Below are 23,281 nucleotides of genomic sequence, written 5' to 3' on the forward strand. Positions count from 1 at the left end.
ACTGCGAAAAGGTTCTTACGGTCAGGGTTGATACCTATCTGGGTTCTAGTTGTTCTAAACAAACCACTGTCAGTGCACTTCATGGCTCTGCACTCCTGGCATGGAAAGTCATGAAAAGTAACTGACGTCAGCTCACCAAGGTGGCGCCTATAAAGCTGATGCGGAGGTCACTTCTAGTGCAGACAACTCCAACGTCATGTGGAGCTGATCAACACCACCTCCTAACGCACCAGGATATTGCTCGAGCAAATGTCTTCTGGATCTTCCTGATGCCTGCGATATTCTAAGGTAAAGAATCTGTGGCTAAATCATGCCTCTAACAGATAAGATGTTACCGAAGGAAAGTAACGTGTCCAATTGTGCCAAAGCACTGAGATGTGCCATCATTAGACTCTGTAGTGACCCTTTCCCACCTCCATAAGTAATGGTGCGGATCAGTATATAGGGGAATTCCCTGCACTCTGAAGTCGGTTCCTCTTTTTCTCACTCTGATGTGGATCCGGAGCTCCGCACCGGAGCTTTGTTGGTTCTTCAATGACTTTCAAAAGTTATTTTTGGTAACAGCGTGCTTGGGATTTCTCTCCAAAAGCTATTGGCTTCAAACTTTGCTGCACGAACAGTAAGCAGATGTCGGTCTTAGAATTGCATGATGTCTATCTTTGGTGTTTTCAGATATAAGCATAATTCAACGTCATGCGACAAATGTGCCCTGATGATACCATAGGCCATGAGGGAGTGGGAGGCAAAGATGAACGTTGACACCCACAAGAAACGAGGCCCATCATACTCCATGCTGCAGGCCTATTTCCACTTCAAGACTTGTACCAGTTTATCGGACCTTTGGCAGGTCTAAGATGAAATCAAAGGACAAAAGTTGGCACAAAAACAAGAAATTCAGACTGGAGACCTCTCAACTACAGACCACTTCTGGGACAGATTATGCAGTCAGCACTCAAAAAGATTCCACTCTGCATCAGATGTCTGACTATTACCACATTCTGCAGCCAAAGCACAATGAATTTCCTTGACCACTCTCGGCCCAGCAACAGGTAGAGGCCTTCAATGAGACAATGCTAAACTTTTCCAGATAGTTAAGGGACCTTCTAGTGAACCATTGGGCATCATAGATCCTCTTGGGCTCCAGTCAGCCTTCTGCCAGTGGGACCCTCTCTGGCTCTGAATGACCCAATTAAGCGTCTGACAACGTGACCTGCTGGCAGTGGCCTGTGCCTCCACTCCCTTGCCAAATGTCACACTGGTACCAGACTGACCAGCGCCTACCCCGGAGGCACCAGTTATGCATCCAACACCGATCTCAGATCTGGAGCCCCGTCAAGCTAGGTATAGACCAGCTTACAAAGGCACAGTCAGTGGAGTACTCCGGCAGTGCCTCTTCCTCCGTGCTAATATATTTAGTGCGTGTAGGACTTATTGGCTCATACATAGAGGACTGTCAGACTGCTCCCCACAATGAGGTTGATGAGGAGGATGTGGCAATTGGGTGCCCCACACTATTCTAATAATAGGATGTATTTATACCTTCAGAATGCTAATGACCTTTATACCTCACCAGAGACAGATTCGATCCTACCTCCAAGTACAGGGCTCCAACACCCCAGCAGTATGAGTCTAGGAACTGTAGTTGACAACTGAAGAATCTGAAGCCAATCTGTGTACATAATTCTTGCAGCCTGGCCTTTCAGCTTCAAAGCCTTTGATACCTTTCAATGAAGTGCTATCCAAGACTCTGATGGCAGCATGTTTGAAGCCTTGCTTGGCCTGTAACTTGTGCCAGTGGTAGGTGCTGTAGGTGCTGTAGGTAGGTGGAAGAAGTGTGGCGCAGCGGCCATGGTGCCTGACTCTGGACTACAGGGTTCACGGTTCGATCCCTGGCGGCAAGTTAGCCCAGGACCATGTGACTCTGGGCAATAGCTTTCTTAATCTTCCCGACGGCCCCCAGCTCCGGGACACCACTTCAGAGGTAGCTATGCGCTTTACAAATACTGGTATTTCATTTTTCATTTCATGTTGCAGATGACCCGCCTTGTTGACACACCACCCAACACTAAAATGTCTCATAGTAGAGAAGTGTGCTATCAAAGTAAACCTGAATGCCCTTCCTAATTCCCCACATGAGACCGAATTGGCTAAGACCAAATTCTTTTCTACATGACACCGTGTTTGATGAATGTCTCAACACCAGTACCCTTTTGCCTAACTCCAGATCAAATCCTTCTTGAAGATATTGCCTCTGAAGACTGTTGCACCACCAATTCTCTTTTGTCGCAGCTGCAGACAAATCCGTTTTCATGAAGATGCTGGGCTGTATTCACAAAGGTAATTGTACACATGTAGGTTTACTTATGTGTAAGTTTACTCTTGCGCCTAGCTGTATATATATATTTTTTTGCTTATTGCATTTCCAAGTGTAGATTTACAACTATGTTTCTCAACCTCTAGAAGAGTGGTTTGAGGAATCCACGACTGAATTTATGAATGTAAAATAACTACCAGTCTTCAAGTATCAGATTATTATCGAAGCAGTGAAGACTGCCATCGAACACAAATCTGCTCCTGTATGATACAGAGAGTGATAGTTAATATCATTTAATGTTTGGTGATGCTAATCCATCATCTTCGTTAGGCAAACATAAAGTGCATAAGACAAACGTAATGTGCTTCTTTGCCAACAGATGTGGAAAATAGACCCTCGATGTGTTAAAGAACTTTGAGTATAAAACTCAAGTATGATGGAAAATACAATTATGAACAAAGGAATGTGACGGATCAGGACCTGTTTTTGGTGTATCCGCCCTCTTTTTGCCACCATTTTGCCTAGTAGATGATGGTTTTCTGACTCTGATTGTGCCGTGGGCTCTGCTTTGGATCTTCTTCTACTGGGACATAAATGTCCAACAAAAGTAATGAGCTATGGATCTATTGAACAAGAAACCCATATCCACCAATTTTTACTGTCATTTTCTACTTTATAGATCTAAAGCTTAATCATTCTTAAAAAAATATTTCTACCCCTCTGTGGGCTACTTCATTAGATGCATAGAAACTCTGCCCCGCCTTACTCAATAGCAAATTAATCTGCTGTAATTTGGTGTCAATCCCTTAGGTTTCTGGTAACAATAGAAGTGATGGGGTATGGCTTAATTGCCAAAATTTAATTGCTTCACACTTCAGCAGTCATTTAGACCATTAGCGTTAGTCATAGGTTATTCATTTACTGGCCTTATAAAACCAAGTCTATATATATTGGTATGTCATATTTTTACTAAAGAAAAACAAAAATGATTAATGTCTAAATATTGTCTCTACATTCGCCAATGAAATGTTACATTTTTCTCTCCTCATAATTTATCCCGTCTGTCCACCTTATGATCATTGCTGACATCTGTTGGTTACTCATAATGCTTATCATATGTAATTCAATTAAACACTCTTACAATAATAACTTCTTATTTCATATACCTCTGTAGTGCTCTCAGTGGTAGGTATTAATATTACCCAAATCAGTAGGACTTATTTTACATCAGAAGGTTGATTGACTGAGTCCTGCCAGAATTTGGATTTATGATATGTGTGTTACACAATGAATCCTTGGCCAGCTACAATACATCACTAACTTATCTACCATCTATCTACTTATCTATGTTTTCTCTCTGAATGCCCCAGTCTGGCATTTTTAGGAACACTAATTGAACACCTTGCAGGTGACTTAGTTTGCAGAATGTGCTATGTAAAAAAGGCTGTGAAAATCCCAATATGTTAGGTTATGTTATGTTAAAACGTTTTCTAAAGTGAAAAGCTTGCACCAGCTGGAGCTTCCCATCACTAGGATTGCTATAATGACAGAAACAGGAAGGATCAGGAGGTGATCAGGATTACAAGGGATCTCAGAGAGGGAGAAAACGACGAGTGACCAGATAAGGTCTAGTGAAAACTAGGAAGGATAACTTAGTCAATACAGGCAGGTTTTGAGATTTTTACTAAAGGGGGCCTCAGCTGGTTCTAATCTTAAATGCAGGAGCAGAATGTTCCATAATTTGGTGGCGCAAACACCAAAAAGAGTGGCCATCATACGGGCCTTCCTTGCCCTCGGAATACCCGCAAGTCCTGGGATCTGAGGAAGCGGCCAGGTAATTAGGGCCTTACCAGGTCACGCAAATAGCAAGGTCCGCTGTTGTGAAGGATTTTGTGGCATAGGCACATGGCCTTAAAGTAGATACACCTTTTCAGGAGGAGCCAATGAAGCGCGGCCAGAGCCGGCAATAGATGTCCTCATCTTGGAAGGTTAAGAAGAAGGTGGGTGGCTGCAATTTGCACTCTTTGCAGCTTCCAGATCCTGTATTTGGACACTTCAATATACAAACTGTTGCAGTAGTCCAATCTCGAGACAACAGGGCCTGTGTAACAGCCTTCCTTGTGGACAGGGGAAGCAGATCGAAGATTTTAGCGATCATTTTCAGTATGGCAAAACATTTTCCATCCAGCCAAAAGATGTGGACATCAAAGGAGAGATATACATCAAACTATTTTACAAGATTTTTAACTTTAAGCTGGGAATTTGGGAAGGAGCCTAGCATCTGCTGCCACCAAGCTTAGGACCATTTTGAAGGTTGTTTTCCCCAACTATGAGGATCTTGGTTTTGTTTGCATTCAGTTTAAGGCAGCTGGAACTCATCCACTGGGGTAGAAGCGCGCTGCTGACTCACCCTCATCCTGGACAAGAGTAATAGCTAGTTGAGTGTCATCGGCGTACGATACCATGGAGACATTGTGTTTGCTGATGACATCTGCCAGGGGGCGAATATATATGTTAAATAACATAGGGCTTGGCATAGAACCTTGCGGCACCCCGTGGGGCAGAGAAAACACTTCAGAGGTGTGAGGGATATTTACTACCTGAAAAGTACGCCCTTGAAGGAAAGAGGCAAAGCATTTAAGAGCTAGGGAGAATACCTCACAGCTGTACAGTCGTTTTAGTAACATGCCGTGAGAGATAGTGTCAAATGCCACACTTAAATCCCACATGTTCAAGGTGGAGGCATGGTCTTTATATGCCACAGCTCTGAGCGATTCTGAAGCAAATAGCAGTGCCAATTTGGTGCTGTATTGAGCACTGAAACCAGATTGAGACTTGTGCAACAGGTTTTTGTCTTCAATGAAATGAGTCAGTTGAGCGTTGATATGTTTTTCAGCAATCTTAGTGTAGAATGGGAGAAGAGAGATAAGTCTGAAATGGTCCGGTAAATAAGGTCTACGGATGTTTTTTTGAGGAGATGCTTAACAATGGCGTGCTTCCAGCATTTAGGCAGCATACCTTATGCCAGAGAGATGTTGAGTAGGTTGCTCAAACCTGGCTAGATAGATTGCATGGCTAATTTCAGGATCTTAGGGGGTTCATGGTCCTTGGTAGAGCCTGATTTAACCTTGGTAACCAACTCTTGTAGTTCTACCGGAAAGGGACGGACGAAGCTGGAAAGACCCCCCATGCCGGCTTGGTCTTCCCACCAAGCTTCCTGACTACTAAACTCCTTTGCAGATTCTGGGAGTAATTGGGCAATGGAGTTACAACTCTCTAAACCATGGCGACCCGATGTAACTCTGTCAGGGAGTTGATGATAGAATTTAATTCCCTTGCGTAGTGGTGTAGAAAGTCCTCCTGGAGGTATGAATGCTTTTATGATAAGTTTTCAAGGCAGCATGATAGTCCTGTTTACCAGCGGCAATCTTCACTTGCACGGTCAACAGGGTCTGCAGTTCCTAACAAGTAAAGTCTGTCTGCTCAGGTCAGTTAAGTACCACAGAGTCTGCAGGGAGAATTACTCTGTAGGCACAAATGCCCTCACACACCTAGATAGGTATCATGCTTCATTATTATGCCTTTGCTCCACATCAGGCTGGCCCTGCAAAGCCCGATGGGCACACTCAATGGGGGCCTCTACCGTAGATCTTTTTATAAGCTGTATGGTGAAGTGTGGGTGTGTCGGTATAATTGTAGATTTGTGTCTTAAGTGAACATGTGAAAGTGTGAACTACAAACAGGACAGGGGTGTGAGAAGTTGGCCTGATATATGCTGTGCACTAGTTCTGGTGGGCACCTTGTATCATTCCAAACAACCCCTTATGGTGATTGGTTAAAGACAACCTTTATTGAAAGCTATCCTAGTGGTAGCTATGGAGAGCAGCCTTCAGGCTAAGTCTTGAAGGAATGTAAAGCAGCTTGTTTTACCAGTCTATAATCTCTTGAATGATCAAATGAAAGGACAACCACACCAGGTATATATTTAAAATATATGTATTTAAGATGAAACACACCCCTCTAGTCACTTTATGAGACTGGATTTCTAAGTGCTTAATTTACAAGTTAGTAATCAACAGTAATAGCACAAATACACGTTTGGGCCCTAGGGGTGTACCAATCCATATATCAATAAAGTGGTATAAGAACCACGACTGAACTAGACACAAGGCCTAGAGCCTGTAGAATCGCTGGGACCCCAAGGAACCACCCAAGGTAGGGACACAGGGGACCCACGGGGGCCATGTGCAGTGTGTGAACACAGCCGCGTGTTCCCGTTAGCTTCTATGGGCAATGTCGCAGTTGGAAATTTAAAGATTAGGGACACTTAGAATTGAGTCAGGACCAAACTCTTTTGGACTTAAGAAGTTCTAGGGCTAGCACCCACGGGAGCACTGGAGTACTCGGGTTACCTCACCCAGGGAAGCCTGGTGCATAGGTGTCTTTTGGTGTCGGGTCGCGTCGTCGATTATTATGGAAGCTGGCGAAGAACTGCTGCTGCCGTGAAGAGGAGACGTGTCCGAAGGGATCCAAGCCTGGATCTAGGATGGAAGGAACCTGAAAGCAGAGGGGACAGAGTATGGGTCACTTGCCAGTGACCGAGGGCAGGATGGACCAATGCTCACAGATGTTGGGTGCTTCAGTTGAGTTGACGGGTGTCTTGACTCTTCAGCCACGAGGTCCAGGAGGCATCGACAAAGTCCACAAGCCGGATTCGAGCTGTCCCACGAAGTGTTGAGTGCTGCGGTGTCGGCGACCAGATAGGACCCAACAAGCCTTAGCAACGGCAAGCCTCTTGGAAAGAGAAGAAGGATGTCGGTGCAGACCAGCAAGGTCTGAGGGACTCACCCAGCGAGGGTAAGTCAGGGCACATCTGGAGCAACCAGGGAAGCCCAAGTAGAAGAGGAGTTGCCTTCGTGGGGACCTACTAGCCAACTGGCTAGCGATCGTGAAGGAGCCTCGAGCGGTCGCACTGGAACCCGGCCCACGAGTCACTCGTGGAGTGGAGGCCAGAGATCTTCGGTGCAGTCAGTGCTCAAGGCTGGGGCTACTCGGAGCCCAAAGCAGAACTTCAAGGATAAACAGGAATTCGATGAACCAGCAATAGTACGCGGTGCCTAGGGGTCACAGTTCCTCATCACTCACGATAGCCACGGGCCTCAGCTTTGCTGTGGACTCAAGGTAGCCTCAGGGAAGTCAGGAAATCCACATCTGGTGATGCAGAGACTTTGGCGTCCACCTGGTGCTTCGGAATTGCAGACCGGACAGTTGCTTCTTTGGTGCCTGCCAAGCATGGGAGTCACTCCTTGACTTCAAGGAAGATTTCTTCAGTCTTCTAGTCAGGATAGAACATCGAAGGTCCAGGATACATATTGCAGAGTTTCGTCCAGGGTAATCTAAAGTCGCAAGGACTGGGTTACCATGCTTATACTAAGTTTGGGGGTTGGACATACTCTAGGGACCCAACTATGGGAGGGTTTGGAAAGAGGGGTGGTTACCCCCATTTCCTTTGTCCAGTTTTGCGCCAGAGCAGGGGCAGGTAGCCCCTGCAACCGGTTTGAACTCGACTATGCACAGGGACACCAAGTGTGCCCCCAGTGCAGGACTTCAAAGCACCATAGAGTGCTCCCACCCAGCCCCAATACACATCTGCCTGTCTGGGGAGGTGGTTACACCTTCCTGGGACAGGAAACCTATTGTCCAGGCCTCCCCTGCTGAAGTTTCGGTCAGCAGCAGGAGGCCAGACCTGTGTCTGTAGCAGAGGCATCCATTTTGTGATGCCAGGGCTGTAGAAAGTCCTATCCGGTTAGACCAGTGTGAACATGTCTCTCCCTCTAGAAGGGTGGAATGCTACCCCCGCCGCCAGAACTGGCAGTGGGGTAGTATTCCAAAGCGTTTGACACCAAACACAACATATTTCCATGCATCCATCCCCAAGTTAGCATTTACCGCGAGGTTATAATGCACTTAAGAGTATATGGTCAGGCTGCACCACAAACCGCATCAGAGCGCTGCAGAGGGGCTCTGCTCATGCAGGGGCACCCTCTCACATAAAAATCAAGCACTCTGCCTTCAGGATTGTTAAGGCCTGCCATAGGAGTGACTAATAGGTTTTATATGTGTTTGCAATGATAGTGATATAGGTAGCCTATACCACTGTAAGGGGTGCAAGCACACCCTTAACCAGGCTGCAGTAGCAGACCTGTGGTGCCATTTTGGAGTGATTCCCAGGGGTGGCATAAGACATGCTTCAGTCCCTGGTAGGCCTCTGAGGTACCTATGCCCTAGGTACATAGTATACCATATACTAGGGGCTTATAAGGCACTCCAGAATCCAATTAGATATGTACCTAATGTACATGGAAACCATTTTAGAGAGGAAGCAGCTAGGCTGTGGTCCTGATTAGAAGGGCCACAGCCGGACTAAGGTTGAAAAACAGTGAACCACCAGCAAAAAGTGGGGGTACCCATGTGAAGCAAATCCTACTCTCCTACACAAGGGGGTACTCCTCAGAATTATTTTAATGACTGAGTCCTTCTGCTTGTGTTAAAATCCGTGGTGCTATCTACTAGAAATGATTATCTGAGATAGCTACAGGTTGACATGTTTCAAGCCTAGTTCAGTCATGTAAATGATCTAGTTGACAAAAACCGGTCAAGCTAGTGACCTAAGATATGTGTCGGGCTGGTGACCCGCTGCAATAATTGAAGGATATCAAGATCTTTTATGATAGAGGCTGCCAAACTGCAGTTGGTCCCTCAAAATGAATGTTCTAGTCTCCTATTACCACCAGGTTATTATAGCGTAGAGCATTAGAGGGGAAACAATCAGCTAATCACAAAGCAAAATTAGTAGGAGGATTAGGGGGTCAGTAAATAAGAAACTCAGCCATTGAACCAGGTGCCGGAAAAGGCCAAGGTAAAGAAGGAGGCCTCACAATCTTTCAGCTCTGTGCCTATGAAAGTGCAACTGATGTAATGTTTCAAAATGATCGCAATACCCCTGCCTCTTTGAGGGGAGCGATCCTTCCTGAGAAGTACACAGCCCTCAGGAATGGCGCTAAGGATGTCAGGGCCAGAACTGACCGATAGCCAGGTTTCGGTTAAAAACAGCCCATCTGGGTTAGAATCTTTGAGAAGGTCAAAGATCTCAGGCTCATATTTGGCCAGGAAATTGCAATTGAGAATGATACATTCGGCCTTGAGCCCACTCGGTGTTGACTAAGGGATAGGAGGACGAGCCCCAAGCTGCTTAATGAATGTGAACCAGTGGTAAGGACACCCGGAGATTCCTCCAGAGATGTCCAAACTGAGGAGTTCTCCAGATGAGTAGTGTATAACTGAGGGTCCTATCCTGGCAGGGGTCCTGGGCCCCTTGCACCGTCCAGTCGCGCACCGGCCATTCCTAAATAGCCCGCCTTCCAAGGGGGAATGGCTACTGTGTCGGCGACCAGAGCCTAGCAACAAAGGATGGACAACAGACCTCTAACCAGAGCCCAGCAGCCCTATACCTTATAGGAAGTCTACACTACCTGAAAGAGAAGTACTGGCGAAAGTTAAAATAAGAAAAGGAAAATAAGCAAAAGAAAGGGAAACCAATAAGGTATTAAAAGCGGCATTAAAAATGCATTTTAGCTGGGTGGTCGTACAACTAAGCCTCCAACCTTCTGTAGGAGACTGGCACCTCCATGTGCAATAAGCGCTACAAGGAAAACAAAGCAGCCAATATGTACATGAGCAAAGCGTGCGAACAGGTAGAAATATTGCTCCTAGCAGTTTACAATCTGTCTTTAATGAATTAAGGCATGTAAAGAGCACGTGTACATTATTCCAATTAAGTCAAACCAAACTTGTTTTAAACTGTACATGGTTCTGCTTGAGAAAATAAACCAATCCTTACTATTAACGAAGGGGAATCAGAGGGCCACCAATTCTGTAGTGACTCGGAGGAGAACCAAAGCTACAGGGTTAGAGAGAAGCACTTAGACTATGGGGGGCTATGAGGAGAACAAATGTGCCTGGGGTTCAGTGGGCCCGTATGGTGGTATGTAAATAAGGGGCTACAAAGGCTGCTTCTTGATTGCTGTACTCTGCTGGGTATGTACAGGTGGGATAATGTAACTCAGCCAGCCGCAGATCCTGTGAGTTGATGCTTCATCAAAAAGCATCTCCTCAAATGAAGTTTTGATATGTACCTTCAGGCTGGTGTCTAGCCTCCCAGAGCCCTCCTTCTCTCCGAGATCCTGTGATGTTCCTTCAATAGCAATAGGCAAATGCATCTTTGTGTAACACCAGTATCATAGAACAGGGAGACAATTCACAACAATGGCATCCACATTATAAAGAAGCATTTCCAAATGCATTCCAGCAAATACAAAAACAATGAAGCAATTGAAAAAACAAATACAATAATAATGACCAAACAAGAACGGTCTGTAAGTGCACTGTAATACGTCAGGTCTCATTTTCCTGTAAAATAATGTTTTGTGTTTTCGATGTACCATTTTTATTCACAAATATTTTTTTCTTGGAAAAAAACACCTGATAAATAATGTAATGCATTAATTTACTTATTTCATCATCCTTCAAGTAAGATGGGTAACAAGCACAATGTGTTGCTTTTAGTAGGGAATGATGCTTTTTTCAGGTTGTCTTTTGCAGCCCAAAATAGTCCCAGCTAGCTGCTAATGCTCTTGTAAACAATCTACCTCTCTCCTAGAAATTGGGTTTCTGGTTGGCATAGGTATGCACCCTGTCCAAGAAGGAACTACAATCATAGTCCGGGTAAATCAGATATACATTCTAAATTAACCTGTGCTCACCCTCTGGTAGCTTCGCACAGAGCAGTCAGGCTTAACTTAAACGGCAATCTGGAAAGTATTTGTGCAACACTTCAAAAAGTAAAACAGGGTAAGCACCACACAAAAAGATACCCCACCTCGTTAGAAAATGAGAGCTTAATTTAATGAACAAAACACAACCAAATCAACAAAAATTCAATAAGTAGAACCAGTGTTATGAATTTTTTAAGTTTAAACAGAAATGTTGTACTTAAAAGCATAAAGCGCCAACCGGGGCTATCTGGTTGCGCTGAACCGGGTCAAATCCAAATGTTGGGGCCTAGCGTGATGAAGTGTGGGTCAAATTCAGTGACCAACTTTGTCCTGCCTCAAATTACCTTGTTTGCGTTATGGATGAAGCTCTGATGCGAGGGGCAGGGGAGGCGATGCACCGTTGTCGATCCTTTGGATGTCGGAGTTGCATTGGTTCTGAGCCGCACGAACTCGGAAATGTGTTGAAGCTGTAGGGGATACCCAGACCACAATGCACTGTACTTGATCCTTGCAGCAGCTGTGATGCATCGTCGTTGAAAGGAAATGCTCCAGTTCAGAGCGGCACAGCGATGGTGATGCATGGATTTTGTCAGTTTCACTACTTTATACCCACTTCCAAGGGCCCAGGACTGAATTGGCACCACTTGGCAGAGCAAGACTCTCAGATGGCAGAGTCCATGTGCTGTACATAGATGGGTTGGATGACTTTCATGTCCCTGAGACTTCAAATAGGAGGCAAGCCAGCTAGACCTTGGAGTCACTTTGGTTCTGTGTTGGGGAGATGCAGGTCCAGTCCTTCTCACTCCCAGGCAAGGAGGGCAGCAGTTTAGCAGAGCAAGAGTCCAGCAGAGTAGCAATCCAGCAAAATGGCTGTCATTGTAGCAGAACAGCAGTCATTCTTCCCAAGTAGCCACAAGGCAAGCAGTGTACTGAGTTGGTGGTGTCAGGGGTCAGTACTTATTCCCATTTGTGTCTTTGAAGTAGGGTAGACTTTAAAGATAGGCCTTTGAAGTGCACAGAGTCTCTGCCCTGGCTCCAGACTCACTACAAGGGGTATGCAGCACTATGTGTGGAGACGAGACACAGCCTATTCAGGTGTGTCAGCTCCTCCCTCCCATCCTGCCCAGGATGACCCATCAGGATGCGGTTGGCCCATCAATCACACCTAAATATCCCTTAGTGTGTGGCTGTCTAGAAGGAATGCACAAAGCTCAGCTGTCACCCACTCTAGACATGTACTCAGATACAGAAGGAAGGCACCAAATGTCTAAAGTAAGAAAATACCAACTTTCTAAGTTTATTGACACAATAGGGCAACCCAATTATGACCAAGGAATTGGTAGGGTACTACATTTATATTTAAATGCATCCTTGAACACAATTTTTTCTTTCTTCTATTGTCTGGATCACATCTGTGATAGTTAATAACTGTGAGAACATATTGTTAATATAAATAATTCCTCAAGGAATTTTTTGTGCATAAACTTTCGAAAAGTGGCATTTTCAGAATTACAGTTTAAAATCTTACCTCACAATAAGTTGATTCAGCGAGGGTACATTCCATCTTTGCCATAAAGAAAAAGGAAAAAATAGACAAAAAATAGACATAAAAAAACAAGAATGTAAACATCTGAGATACCTCCTCAGTATAACAGTAATGCAAATAAACTCGGTCACATTATTGTACCCAGTTTCTTATCGGCTCCCATATCGAGGCCCCCAATTTTTTCTTTGACATGCCTTTCAGTTTATACAATGCCGATTCCATGTTATATATTGAGATAACCCTAGCCCTCCAGTTAGCGAAAGACGGGGGCTCCGAGTCCAGCCACTGAGAAGTTATACATAGCCTCAAAACCGACATACAAATGAGCTTAAGGTCTCTGTAAGGTACCGCTCGCCTACCCACCTCTGTACCAAATTCAATACCAAACAAGACCAAAGTTGTTGTCATAGATATCGAGATACCCAAGGATTGCAACATAAAACACTCAATATCTAACAAAAGTGGTTGAAGTACAGGACATGAAAAGAACATGTGTACCGAATCTGCCGCTTGAAGTCCACATCTTGAGCATTTATCCCCCCTCCCCGTCTTCCATTTTGCGATCTTTGCAGGGGTATAATACAGATTGAACATTGCCATATACGATTGACTTTTAAGGCTACCAGAAAGCAATATAGAGTTAGCAGTTTGCGTTACCAGCTGTAAATCAAGATTAGTTACCAACAATTTCTCCTCCCATATTGCTTCCTGTCTAGCCATATCATCAGAGTGTGTTAACATAAGTTCAATATATATTTGCCCTATTTTACAATTCCCTTTCAATAAATCCAAGATTCGAATCTGTAGAACCTGACATCTCCCCCCCGTAATTGCACCCTGCAAGAAACTTCTCAGCTGTAAGTATTTAAAAAAATCAGACTTTCTAACCCTGAATCTCTCTTGGAGTACTGAAAAAGAGACCATTTCCCCCTGCTCCAACAGGTCCCCAATTAATTTAATGCCGTACTGTGCCCACCTCCGCATAATCGAGTCCTGGAATACCGCAGGTAATAGGGCAATCGAATCCAATGGGGTATACCATGTAATAATAGGGATATGGAGCTGCTTACATAGCCTCTTCCAAACTAAGTATGCTGCCTGAATAATTTTGAATCTAGTCTTTTTGTAGTAACTTGGCTCCAGTACTTTCAAAAGTAACCCTTGCGACAATTTGCCCAGAGACCATTCATATATTGAGGGCGAGAAAGCGGGATCCAGAACCGCCTTCTCCCCACAGACCAGGACTCCCATAAATTGAAGTAGCGAGGCAGAATAATATAAATAAAAATTTGGAAGTGCCAGGCCTCCACGTTCCTTTGGCAAATAAAGCCATTTGATTGCTCTTCTAGAACGGCAATAACCCCAAAGAAATCGTGAGCACATTTGTTCTATTTTAGTGAATATAGAGTTTGGAAAATAAATTGGGATAGCCCGAAAAAGATAAAGGAACTTCGGAAAAATCGACATTTTCAATACATTTCCCCTTCCATATAGAGAAAGATGCAACCGGTTTAATCGCTCCAGAGTCTTATTCGAAGATGCAAGCATCGGTTCCACATTAATCCTTGGGATATTTTGAATTTGGGGTGAGATGATTATACCCAGATACGTTGCCTCTGAGACTACCTTTATCTCTGGGGGTAATCCGACCTCCGTATGCAACACTTGTTTCTTCCGTAAGTTTAATTTGTAGCCGGACACTGCTCCAAACTGCCTAGTAATAACCTCGATTCTCTGCAGCGCCCTAATCATATCAGTAGACACAACCGCAAGATCATCGGCATATGCTAAAACTTTGACTGAATGTAACTGCGCCGTTGCGGGTCTAATTTCCATGTCAGTCTCTAGTCTATAAATGAGAGGGTCTATAAACAAAGCGAAAAGAAGTGGGGAACAGGGGCAGCCCTGCCGGGTGCCCCTGTTAACCATAAACCTCTGTGACTCCTCTCCCCCCAGCCGTACTGTTGCGCCCGGGGTGATATACATTGACTGTATTGCCCGTATAAACTCGTTCGGAAAGGACTTCCACCTCATCACTGCCCATAGGAACTCCCAGGAGACCCTGTTGAATGCCTTTTCGGCATCCAACAGGGCCACCCCTACTGACACCCCAATCGTCTGAGCCCAATCAAAAACAGAGATAAGTCTTCTAACATGGTCCGTAGTCCCCCTTCCAGCGATAAAGCCATGTTGCTGTAATGAGACTAATGGAGTAATAGCTCCCCGTAATCTCTTTGCCAGACATTTCGAGTAAATGTTATTATCGGCGTTAATTAGAGAAATTGGTCGGTATGAGGAGAGCTCATGGGGATCCTTTCCTTTTTTTTTTAAAACTACTATTACTATCTGAGACCAAGAAGCTGGGGGAACCCCATCAAACGCCCCTTGAAATACTGAAGTCATTATCCCCTGTAAGGCCTTCCTAAACTTAATATAAAACTCTAAGGGGATCATATCTGGGCCCATCGCCTTTCCTGATGCTAACGACAGCATAGCAGTTTCGATCTCCTCCCAAGAAAGCGCTTCAGGCAATACATCTTTATCCATCTCGTCTAACCCCAAAACCATCATTTTATCAAGATAACTCTCTGGTCTTGCAACTGGCTCTGCAGTGTATAATCTTTCGTAATACTTTTTAAAAGAGTCTTGGACCAGAGAAGGGGTCTTTACAAGTTTCCCCTCGATGTCTTTTATTTTGATTATCCTAGAGTGAACCTCTTTTTGCCGTAACCTATTAGCAAGAACACTCCCGACCCTCTCTCCATATTCATAACATTCATTCCTATATACTTGATACTTGGCCGCTGCCTCATCTGTATAACCCTGATATATTTTCGCTCGGCAAACTGCAATTTGCGCCTGGACCTCCTTAACCCTAACCCCGCTATTTATTTCTTGGACTAATTTTTGCTCCAGCTGAGAGAGGGATGCTGAATCATTTATAGTCTTTAACCGCTCGGTTTTTCGCTTCCTGGCAACAAATCTAACTGTCTCGCCTCTCACCCTGGCCTTCAGTGCATCCCAGACATTATCTCTCCTGGCTGACCCTATATTCACCTGAATAAATTCGGGTATCCATTCCTTCATCCAGTTACAATAATCTTCATTGAAAAGAAGCCTTCTATCGAAAGACCATTTTGTGGTCCTAGGTGTTAAATCAGTATATTCAAACTCCAACACCACCGGATTATGATCCGATATAATTTTAGGAAGGATCTTAATAGATGCACTCGATAGAATTGCATCGGAGACTAAGAAATAATCTAGCCGTACCATCTTTCCATGGGGGCAGAAAAATATGTATACCTATCTTGGCCTGAGTTAAGTTCCGCCCAAGCATCATACTGCCCTTGATCTTGAACCAACACTTGCAGGCCCTTAAATCCTCGTGGCTTCCTTCCCATATAAGATTCACCCGTTCTAAAGTTAAACCGTGAATGAAGATGAATATTTAGATCACCACATATTATCATAGGTTGTGAATACAATTACAGTTCTGTATTAATCACTTGAAAAACCTCCGGGTCATCTAAATTTGGCCCATATACTGAGCACAGTGTAATAACTTGCTGGGAAACCACTACCTCCATAATAACCCACCGTCCCAGCTTATCAGTTTTGTACTTCCTAACCTCCATCAATCCCTTCTTGGCAAGTATTGCAACTCCTTTAGTGTTAACTGACTGGGATGTGCAAGCTAATAATTCCAAACCGAGGGAGTTAAGCCAGGCCCTATTGGACCACGCTATATGCGTTTCTTGCAGAAATAACAGGTCCCATGAGCATGAATATATAATTCCAGCTAATACCCGTCTTTTCCTAAAATCATTCAGCCCACAAATATTCAGAGTACAGCATATTAATTTCCTCATCCGAAGTCCTTGTCAATTTCAAGATTTTGTCTCAGAGATTTGGCGCAATAAGGTTCCTCCCGCCAAATAACTTTAGACCAACAACTTACTAGACCACTATATAGCTGATATCTTTTAGAGACTAGCTCGTTTTATTTACTCTTAATCCGTATACCTGCTCGCTTTACCAGGAACAGATTGAAATGAACCCTGGAATCTTTACACCTCGCTGAATCTTTCACACCCTCCACCATTACCACCCCTCCCCCACCCTCCCAGGCTGCCCCAGACACCCCCCCTGCACTTCCTACCCCCCGCCCCCCCTTATCCCCCTCACCCCCCTCATAGAGCATTGGGAAAATCTTCCCTGATGATGGTTAAGCTCAATGCCCTCACCTCCGCCTCGGCAACCTTACAGACATAGTAAAAACAAAAAGAAAAAATCATAATTCAGCAAATAGCACCCTGTAATCTCAGTGTTAAATCCAAAATTATCCCTGATTGTCCATACCTGTTAGTAAATTGTGATTCCCAATTGGAAATGACACTAATAAGATGTTATAGGCTAAACTCAATGATAACCTATGGGAGAGATAGGCATTGTAGTGGTGACTTATATGCATTAAAAGGAAAGGCTTGGGCCTGGCAAGAGGATTAATTGCTAGGTCAACATGTCAGTTCAAAACTGCACACACAGGTTCAGAAATGGCAGGCCTGGTACATGTTAAAGGGCCACTGAAGTGGGTGGCCCCATCAGTCTTGCAGGCCACTTAGTTGCATTTAAATTACCAGCCATGGGCACATGTAGTGCACTTTACTAAGGATTTATAAGTCAATTAAATATGCCAGTTGTAGATAAGCCAATGTTACCATGATTAAAGCATATAGCACATGCACTGTAGCAGTGGTAAAGTGCCCAGAGTTCTAAAGCCAGCAGAAACAAAATCAGCAAAAACAGGAGGTCTGAAGGCAAAACAAAAAGCCTGGGGAAACCATGCCAAGGATGCCAGGTCTAACACACATCCATTGTGATGGAAGCACTCTCTGGGACTTAGAATAGTACACCTAATGGCCAATATCATGGTGATAAAAGAGAAATACTCATTAGGGATGGTCCGAAATGGTATTGACTCTGTTTGAAGCAGTGGTTGAAGGTGGATATTTGAAAGCAACAAATTGCTGAAGGGGCTGAGGCGATTGACATTCATTGTGTATTTATTAAAAGTAGGCCTGGGTGGTGAACTCCGCTCCGTTCGCGGAGTTTGCGAGGTTTTCTCCACTCCGCGGAGCTCACGGAGTGCAGAAAACTCCACTTTGCGCAGTGCAGCAGAGTTTTTTACTCACTCGCACACGGTAAGTTCGCGAGTGTGAGCTGCTGTTCAAGTACAGTTTCTACCCGAGCGGCAGGAAGACCGCACTGCATTCCGCCACTTGCGTAACGCTGCAGAGTTTTTTTGACACTTTGCGGAGTTCCGCGTAGCTAAACTCCTCAAACTACGCCCAGGCTTATTAAAAGTAAAAGTTCCTGGCCTGCATCACACCTAGGAAAACTGACTCTCTCTTCCTTCTGTTGTGTTAATATTGTAACAGCAGATGTAAACCTGGCAGTTTTACACATTATGCTAACAGCTCCTGCACTTTGTACGTAGCACTTTGAAATGTGATTGTACAAGTCAGCTCTTAACTGTTAAGACGTCTTACATAATGTATTCATGGGCAACGTTACAAGCTGTTGGATTGTATTGTGACTACAGGTGCTGCCAGGATGAAGTTGAATGCACCACTGCGAAATCTGTGGTCTCAAAGGAACTAAACTGTGGCTGCTTTAAGGGTCCAATTCAGTACACAGTATGGAAGGAAATGAAGTCTGCTGTTAGCCCAGGTAATTAATACAGAGCTTCCTTAAGCAAATGATTACCATATGATGATGAATGTTAATATTAACCTTGTATCAAATATATCATTTGTGCTGCATACTCAGGTGTGAGGTAAAGGAATTTGTGTCAAAGGTACAGAAATGACTGCCTGTAAAATCTCTGCTGTCAGCATGGTGATGTAGTGACTTGAAAACACATGAAATTCTTAATGGCTTAACAGATGCTTGACTTTACAGTATGCATGCGTAACTAATTTTCTGATAAAAGTGGATTGAACTTAACAAACACAGTTTATGCCCCGGTTACTTTACCGGTAATCTTCATTACTCCGAGTCCTAGTCTTCCTCGCCACAGTATTTAACAGTGAGCATTCTGCTCCTACAGAAACTCAAGTAAAAAAGCTACATACTAGTCTCCCCATCCCTCCAATATGGCCCCCAGTGGCAACAACCAATCAGATAAAAGGACACAAAAGTCCCAACACGACCTGAAAAACAAAGCTGTAGACATGTAGCCACCAAAGAGGGCCAGGAGGGAAGGGAAACTATACTGTGGCGAGGAAGACTAGGACTCAGAGTAATGAAGATTACCGGTAAGTAACTGGGGCATTACCTCCTTGTCCATCTTCCTTGCCACAGTATTTAACAGTGAGCTGATACCAAAGCAACAACAGCTTCATGTAAGAAACACAACCCATACAAGGAATGCAGTAGAAAACATATTTTTTTTACAACAATGGAAAGAGACACACATCTCAAGAAACCACAGAGTCCAGGACCAAAGAAGCAAAGGCCACGGAAGCGCCGCCCCCAACCTCAAGCCTGTAATGTGACATGAAGTTATGAGGAGAAGACCAAGTGGCCGCCCTGCAAATATCCTCCATGGAAACACCTTTAAAGGTGGTCCAAGACACAGCAACAGAATGAGTAGAACACCCCCTAATAGGATGAGAGGGAACCGCAGACTGAGTATCATAAGCCAAAAGAATAGCCTCCTTAATCCACCTACTGAGAGTGGAAAGAGTCGGCTTCTGTCCCTGTCTAGCCAGACCAAAAGTGACAAATAAGTTGTCCACCTTAAAAAAGGAAGTGGTGCGAGCCAAATAAATGACCAAGGCGTGCTTAACATCCAAAAGATGCAACAGAGATTCCTCCGTCGATGAAGGAACAGGAACGAAGACAGGGATGACAACCTCAGCAGAACGATGAAGGAAAGAGGCCACCTTAGGGACAAAAGTAGGATGAGCACGCAACAGCACCCTATCATCCAGAATCCGTAAAAAGGGAGCAGAATGTAGGATAGCACCCAACTCCTCAACACGCCTGGCAGAAGCAATGGCCATCAGAAACACCACCTTGAGAGTCAAAAATATTAATTTCACCAATTCCAAAGGTTCAAATGGAACCAACTGCAAAGCCCTCAACACCAATGGAAGGTCCCACAGGGGAGGAGACAGCATTGGGCGGGGACGTTGAAAGCCCAGAGACCTAAAAAGACGAGCCACCAATGGCTCCACAGACACAAAAAGTACCCCATGAGAAGCCTGAATGGCAGCACACTGTCCACGGAGGGTAGAAAGGGCCAAACCCAAATCAAAACCTTCCCTCAAAAAATCCACACCCGAGCAGGATCTAAAGAGTCAGCAGACCAACTCTGGCGAAGACACCAACCAGCAAAGCTCACCCAATGTTTAGCGTATGACTTCAAAGTTGAGGAATGTCTGGACTGTTGTATAAGTCCATCAACTGTAGGAGAGTAGGATCTGCTTCACATGGGTACCCCCACTTTTTGCTGGTGTTTCACTGTTTTTCGACCTTAGTCTGACTGTGGACCTGCTAATCAGGACCACAGCCTAGCCACTTCCTCTCTAAAATGGTTTCCATGTACATTAGGTACATATCTAATTGGATTCTGGAGTGCCTTATAAGCCCCTAGTATATGGTATACTATGTACCTAGGGCATAGGTACCTCAGAGGCCTACCAGGGGCTGCAGCATGTATTATGCCACCCCTTGGAAGCACTCCAAAATGGCACCACAGGTCTGCTACTGCAGCCTGGGTAAGGGTGTGCTTGCACCTCTTATCGTGGTATAGGCTACCTATATCCACATATATATACAGACGCATATAAACCTATAAGCCACTCCTATAGCAGACCTTAACAATCCTGAAGGCAGAGTGCTTGGTTTTATGTGAGAGGGTGCCCAAGCATGAGCTGAACCCCTCTGCAGCTTTCGCAAATACTTCCTTATGGCTGTTCTGTGATACAGCCATACCATATACTCTTAAGTGCATTATAACCTCGCGGTAAATGCTAACTTTGGAATGGCTGCATCAAAACATGTCGTGTTTGGTGTCAAATGCTTTGGAATACTACCCCCCCCCCCGCCAATTTTGGTGGGGGGTAGCATTCCACCCTTCTAGAAGGAGAGACATGTTCACACTGGCTAAACCCGGTAGGACTTTCCTGAGCCCTGGCATCACCAAATGGATGCCTCTGCCACAGACACGGGTCTGGCCTCCTGCTGCTGACCGAAACTCCGGCAGGGGAGGCCTGGACAATACGTTTCCTATAGAGGGGAGGTGTCACCACCTCCCCAGACAGGCAGATGTGTATTGGGGCTGGGCAGGAGTACTCTCTGGTGCTTTGAAGTCCTGCGCTGGGGGCACGTTTGCTGTCCCTGTGCATAACCCAGTTCAAACCGGTTGCAGGGGCTACCTGACCCTGCTCTGGCATGAAACTGGACAAAGGAAATGGGTGTAACCACCCCTCTTTCCAAGCCCACCCATAGGTGGGGCCTTAGAGTTAGTCCATCCCCTAAACTTACATTAAGTATAGGAATCCAGTCCTTAGGACTTTAGATTGCCCTGGACGAAACTCTGCAACATATATCCTGGACCTTCGACGTTCTATCCTGACTAGAAGACTGAAGAAATCTCCCTTGGGGTCAAGGAGTGACTCCCCTGCTTGGCAGGCACCAAAGAAGCAAGTGACCGGTCTGCATCGCTGAAGCTCCCGCCGGACGCCGAAGTCTTTGCATCACCAGAGGTGGATTTCCAGACTTCCCCTAGATTACCCTGAGTCCCCAGCAAAGCTGAGGCCCGTGGCTATCGCGGGTGACATGGAACCGTGACCCCTGGACACCGTGAACTTGTGCAGCAACATTATTTTCCTGGTCCTCCTCGAAGTTGTGCTTTGGGCTCCGTGTAGCCCCAGCCTTGAGCACCTCCTGCACCGAAGATAGTTGGCCTGCACTCCACGAGTGACCCGTGGGCCAGCTTCAAGTGCGACTGCTTGAGGCTCCTTTGCGATCACTAGCCCTTTGGCTAGCAGGTCCCCACGAAGGAAACTCCTTTTCTGCTTGGGCTTTCCTTGTTGCTCCAGACGTGCCCTGACTTACCCTCGCTGGGTGAGTCCCTCAGACCTTGCTGGTCTGCACCGCAGTCCTTTCTCTGAATTCCAGTGACTTTCCGTTGCCAAGGCTTGTTGGGTCCATTCCGGTCGCCGACACCTCAGCACTCGACAGACTTCGTGGGACAGATCGAATCCAGCTCGTGGACTTCGTCGACGCCTCCTGGACCTCGTGGCTGAAGAGTCAAGACACCCATCAACTCACCTGAAGCACCCGACATCTGTGGGCATTGGTCCATCCTGCCCTTGGTCACTGGCAAGTGACCCAGACTCTGTCCCCTGTGGTTTCAGGTTCCTTCCATCCTAGATCTGGGCTTGGATCTGTTCGGACAATTCTCTTCACAGCAGCAGCAGTTATTTGCAGGCTTCCATTCAAATCCACGACGCGACGCGACACCAAAAGACACCTATGCACCCGGCTTCCCTGGGTGAGGTAACTCAAGTACTCTGGTGCTCCCGTGGGTGCTGGCCCTAGAACTTCCTATGTCCAAAAGGGTTTGATCCTGACTCGATTAGAAGTGTCCCTAATCTTTAAATTTCCAACCGCGACATTGCCCACAGTCCCCGTGGGTCCCCTGTGTCACTACCTTGGGTGGTTCCTTGGCGTCCCAGCGATTCTACAGGCTATAGGCCTAGTGTCTATACCAGTCGTGGTTCTTATACCACTTTTTTGGTATATGGTTTGGTACGCCCCTAGGGCCCAAACGTGTATTTGTGCTATTACTGATGATTGCTATCTTGTAACCTAAGTACTTCGAACTCCAGTCTCATAAAGAGACTAGAAGGGTGTGTGTTAACATAAATACATATATTTTAAATATATACCTGGTGTGGTTGTCCTTTCACTTGATCATTCAAGAGCTTATGGACTGGTAAAAGGAGCTGCTTTACATTCCTTCAAGACTTAGCCTGAAGGCTGCTCTCCATAGCTACCACTAGGATAGCTTTCAATAAAGGTTGTCTTTAACCTATCACCATAAGGTGTTGTTTGGACTGATACAAGGTGACCACTAGAACTAGTGGACAGCATATATCAGGCCACCTTCTCTCAGCAACCTCCACAGAAAAACCACTATGGATCAGGGATTCCCTCTCAAGAGCCAAACCTGCAGACCCATGGATCTAAACACCGGAAGAGTTCTCTGTAATACAAGGAACCGGACAACAGATCGTGCGACCATACGCCCTGAACTGAGGCATCGTCCAGAGTAGCCCCCCAGCCCAACCCGCTGGCATCCATTGTGACCACACAAGAAGAAACAATCAGAAACAGATGACCCCGGGACAGATGAACATCAACACTGGAACCCCTTGTTTGAAATCCTAACCACAGGGGCGCCAATGAGACAAAATTTGGTTCACAATGGGATATAAGTGAAGACGAGCCCACGGAACCACCGACAAGGAGGCGGACAGAAGGCCCTGGACCCTCAACCACATTCTCACA

The 23,281-nt window shown here is 45.4% G+C and overlaps 1 protein-coding gene across 1 annotated transcript in view; it reads left to right on the forward strand.

The window, feature by feature from the left end:
* LOC146799152 (zinc-binding protein A33-like) overlaps positions 1 to 23,281 on the forward strand; it is a 530,413-nt gene that overhangs the window by 483,522 nt on the left and 23,610 nt on the right. Inside the window, exon 9 of the mRNA XM_085628053.1 lies at positions 18,300 to 18,427. Within this exon, the coding sequence (XP_085484179.1) occupies positions 18,300 to 18,427 (128 nt within the window). The remainder of the gene's footprint in view (positions 1 to 18,299; positions 18,428 to 23,281) is intronic.

This window comes from Triturus cristatus, chromosome 9, assembly GCF_964204655.1.
Source record: "Triturus cristatus chromosome 9, aTriCri1.1, whole genome shotgun sequence".
In the NCBI taxonomy this organism is placed as follows: domain Eukaryota; kingdom Metazoa; phylum Chordata; class Amphibia; order Caudata; family Salamandridae; genus Triturus; species Triturus cristatus.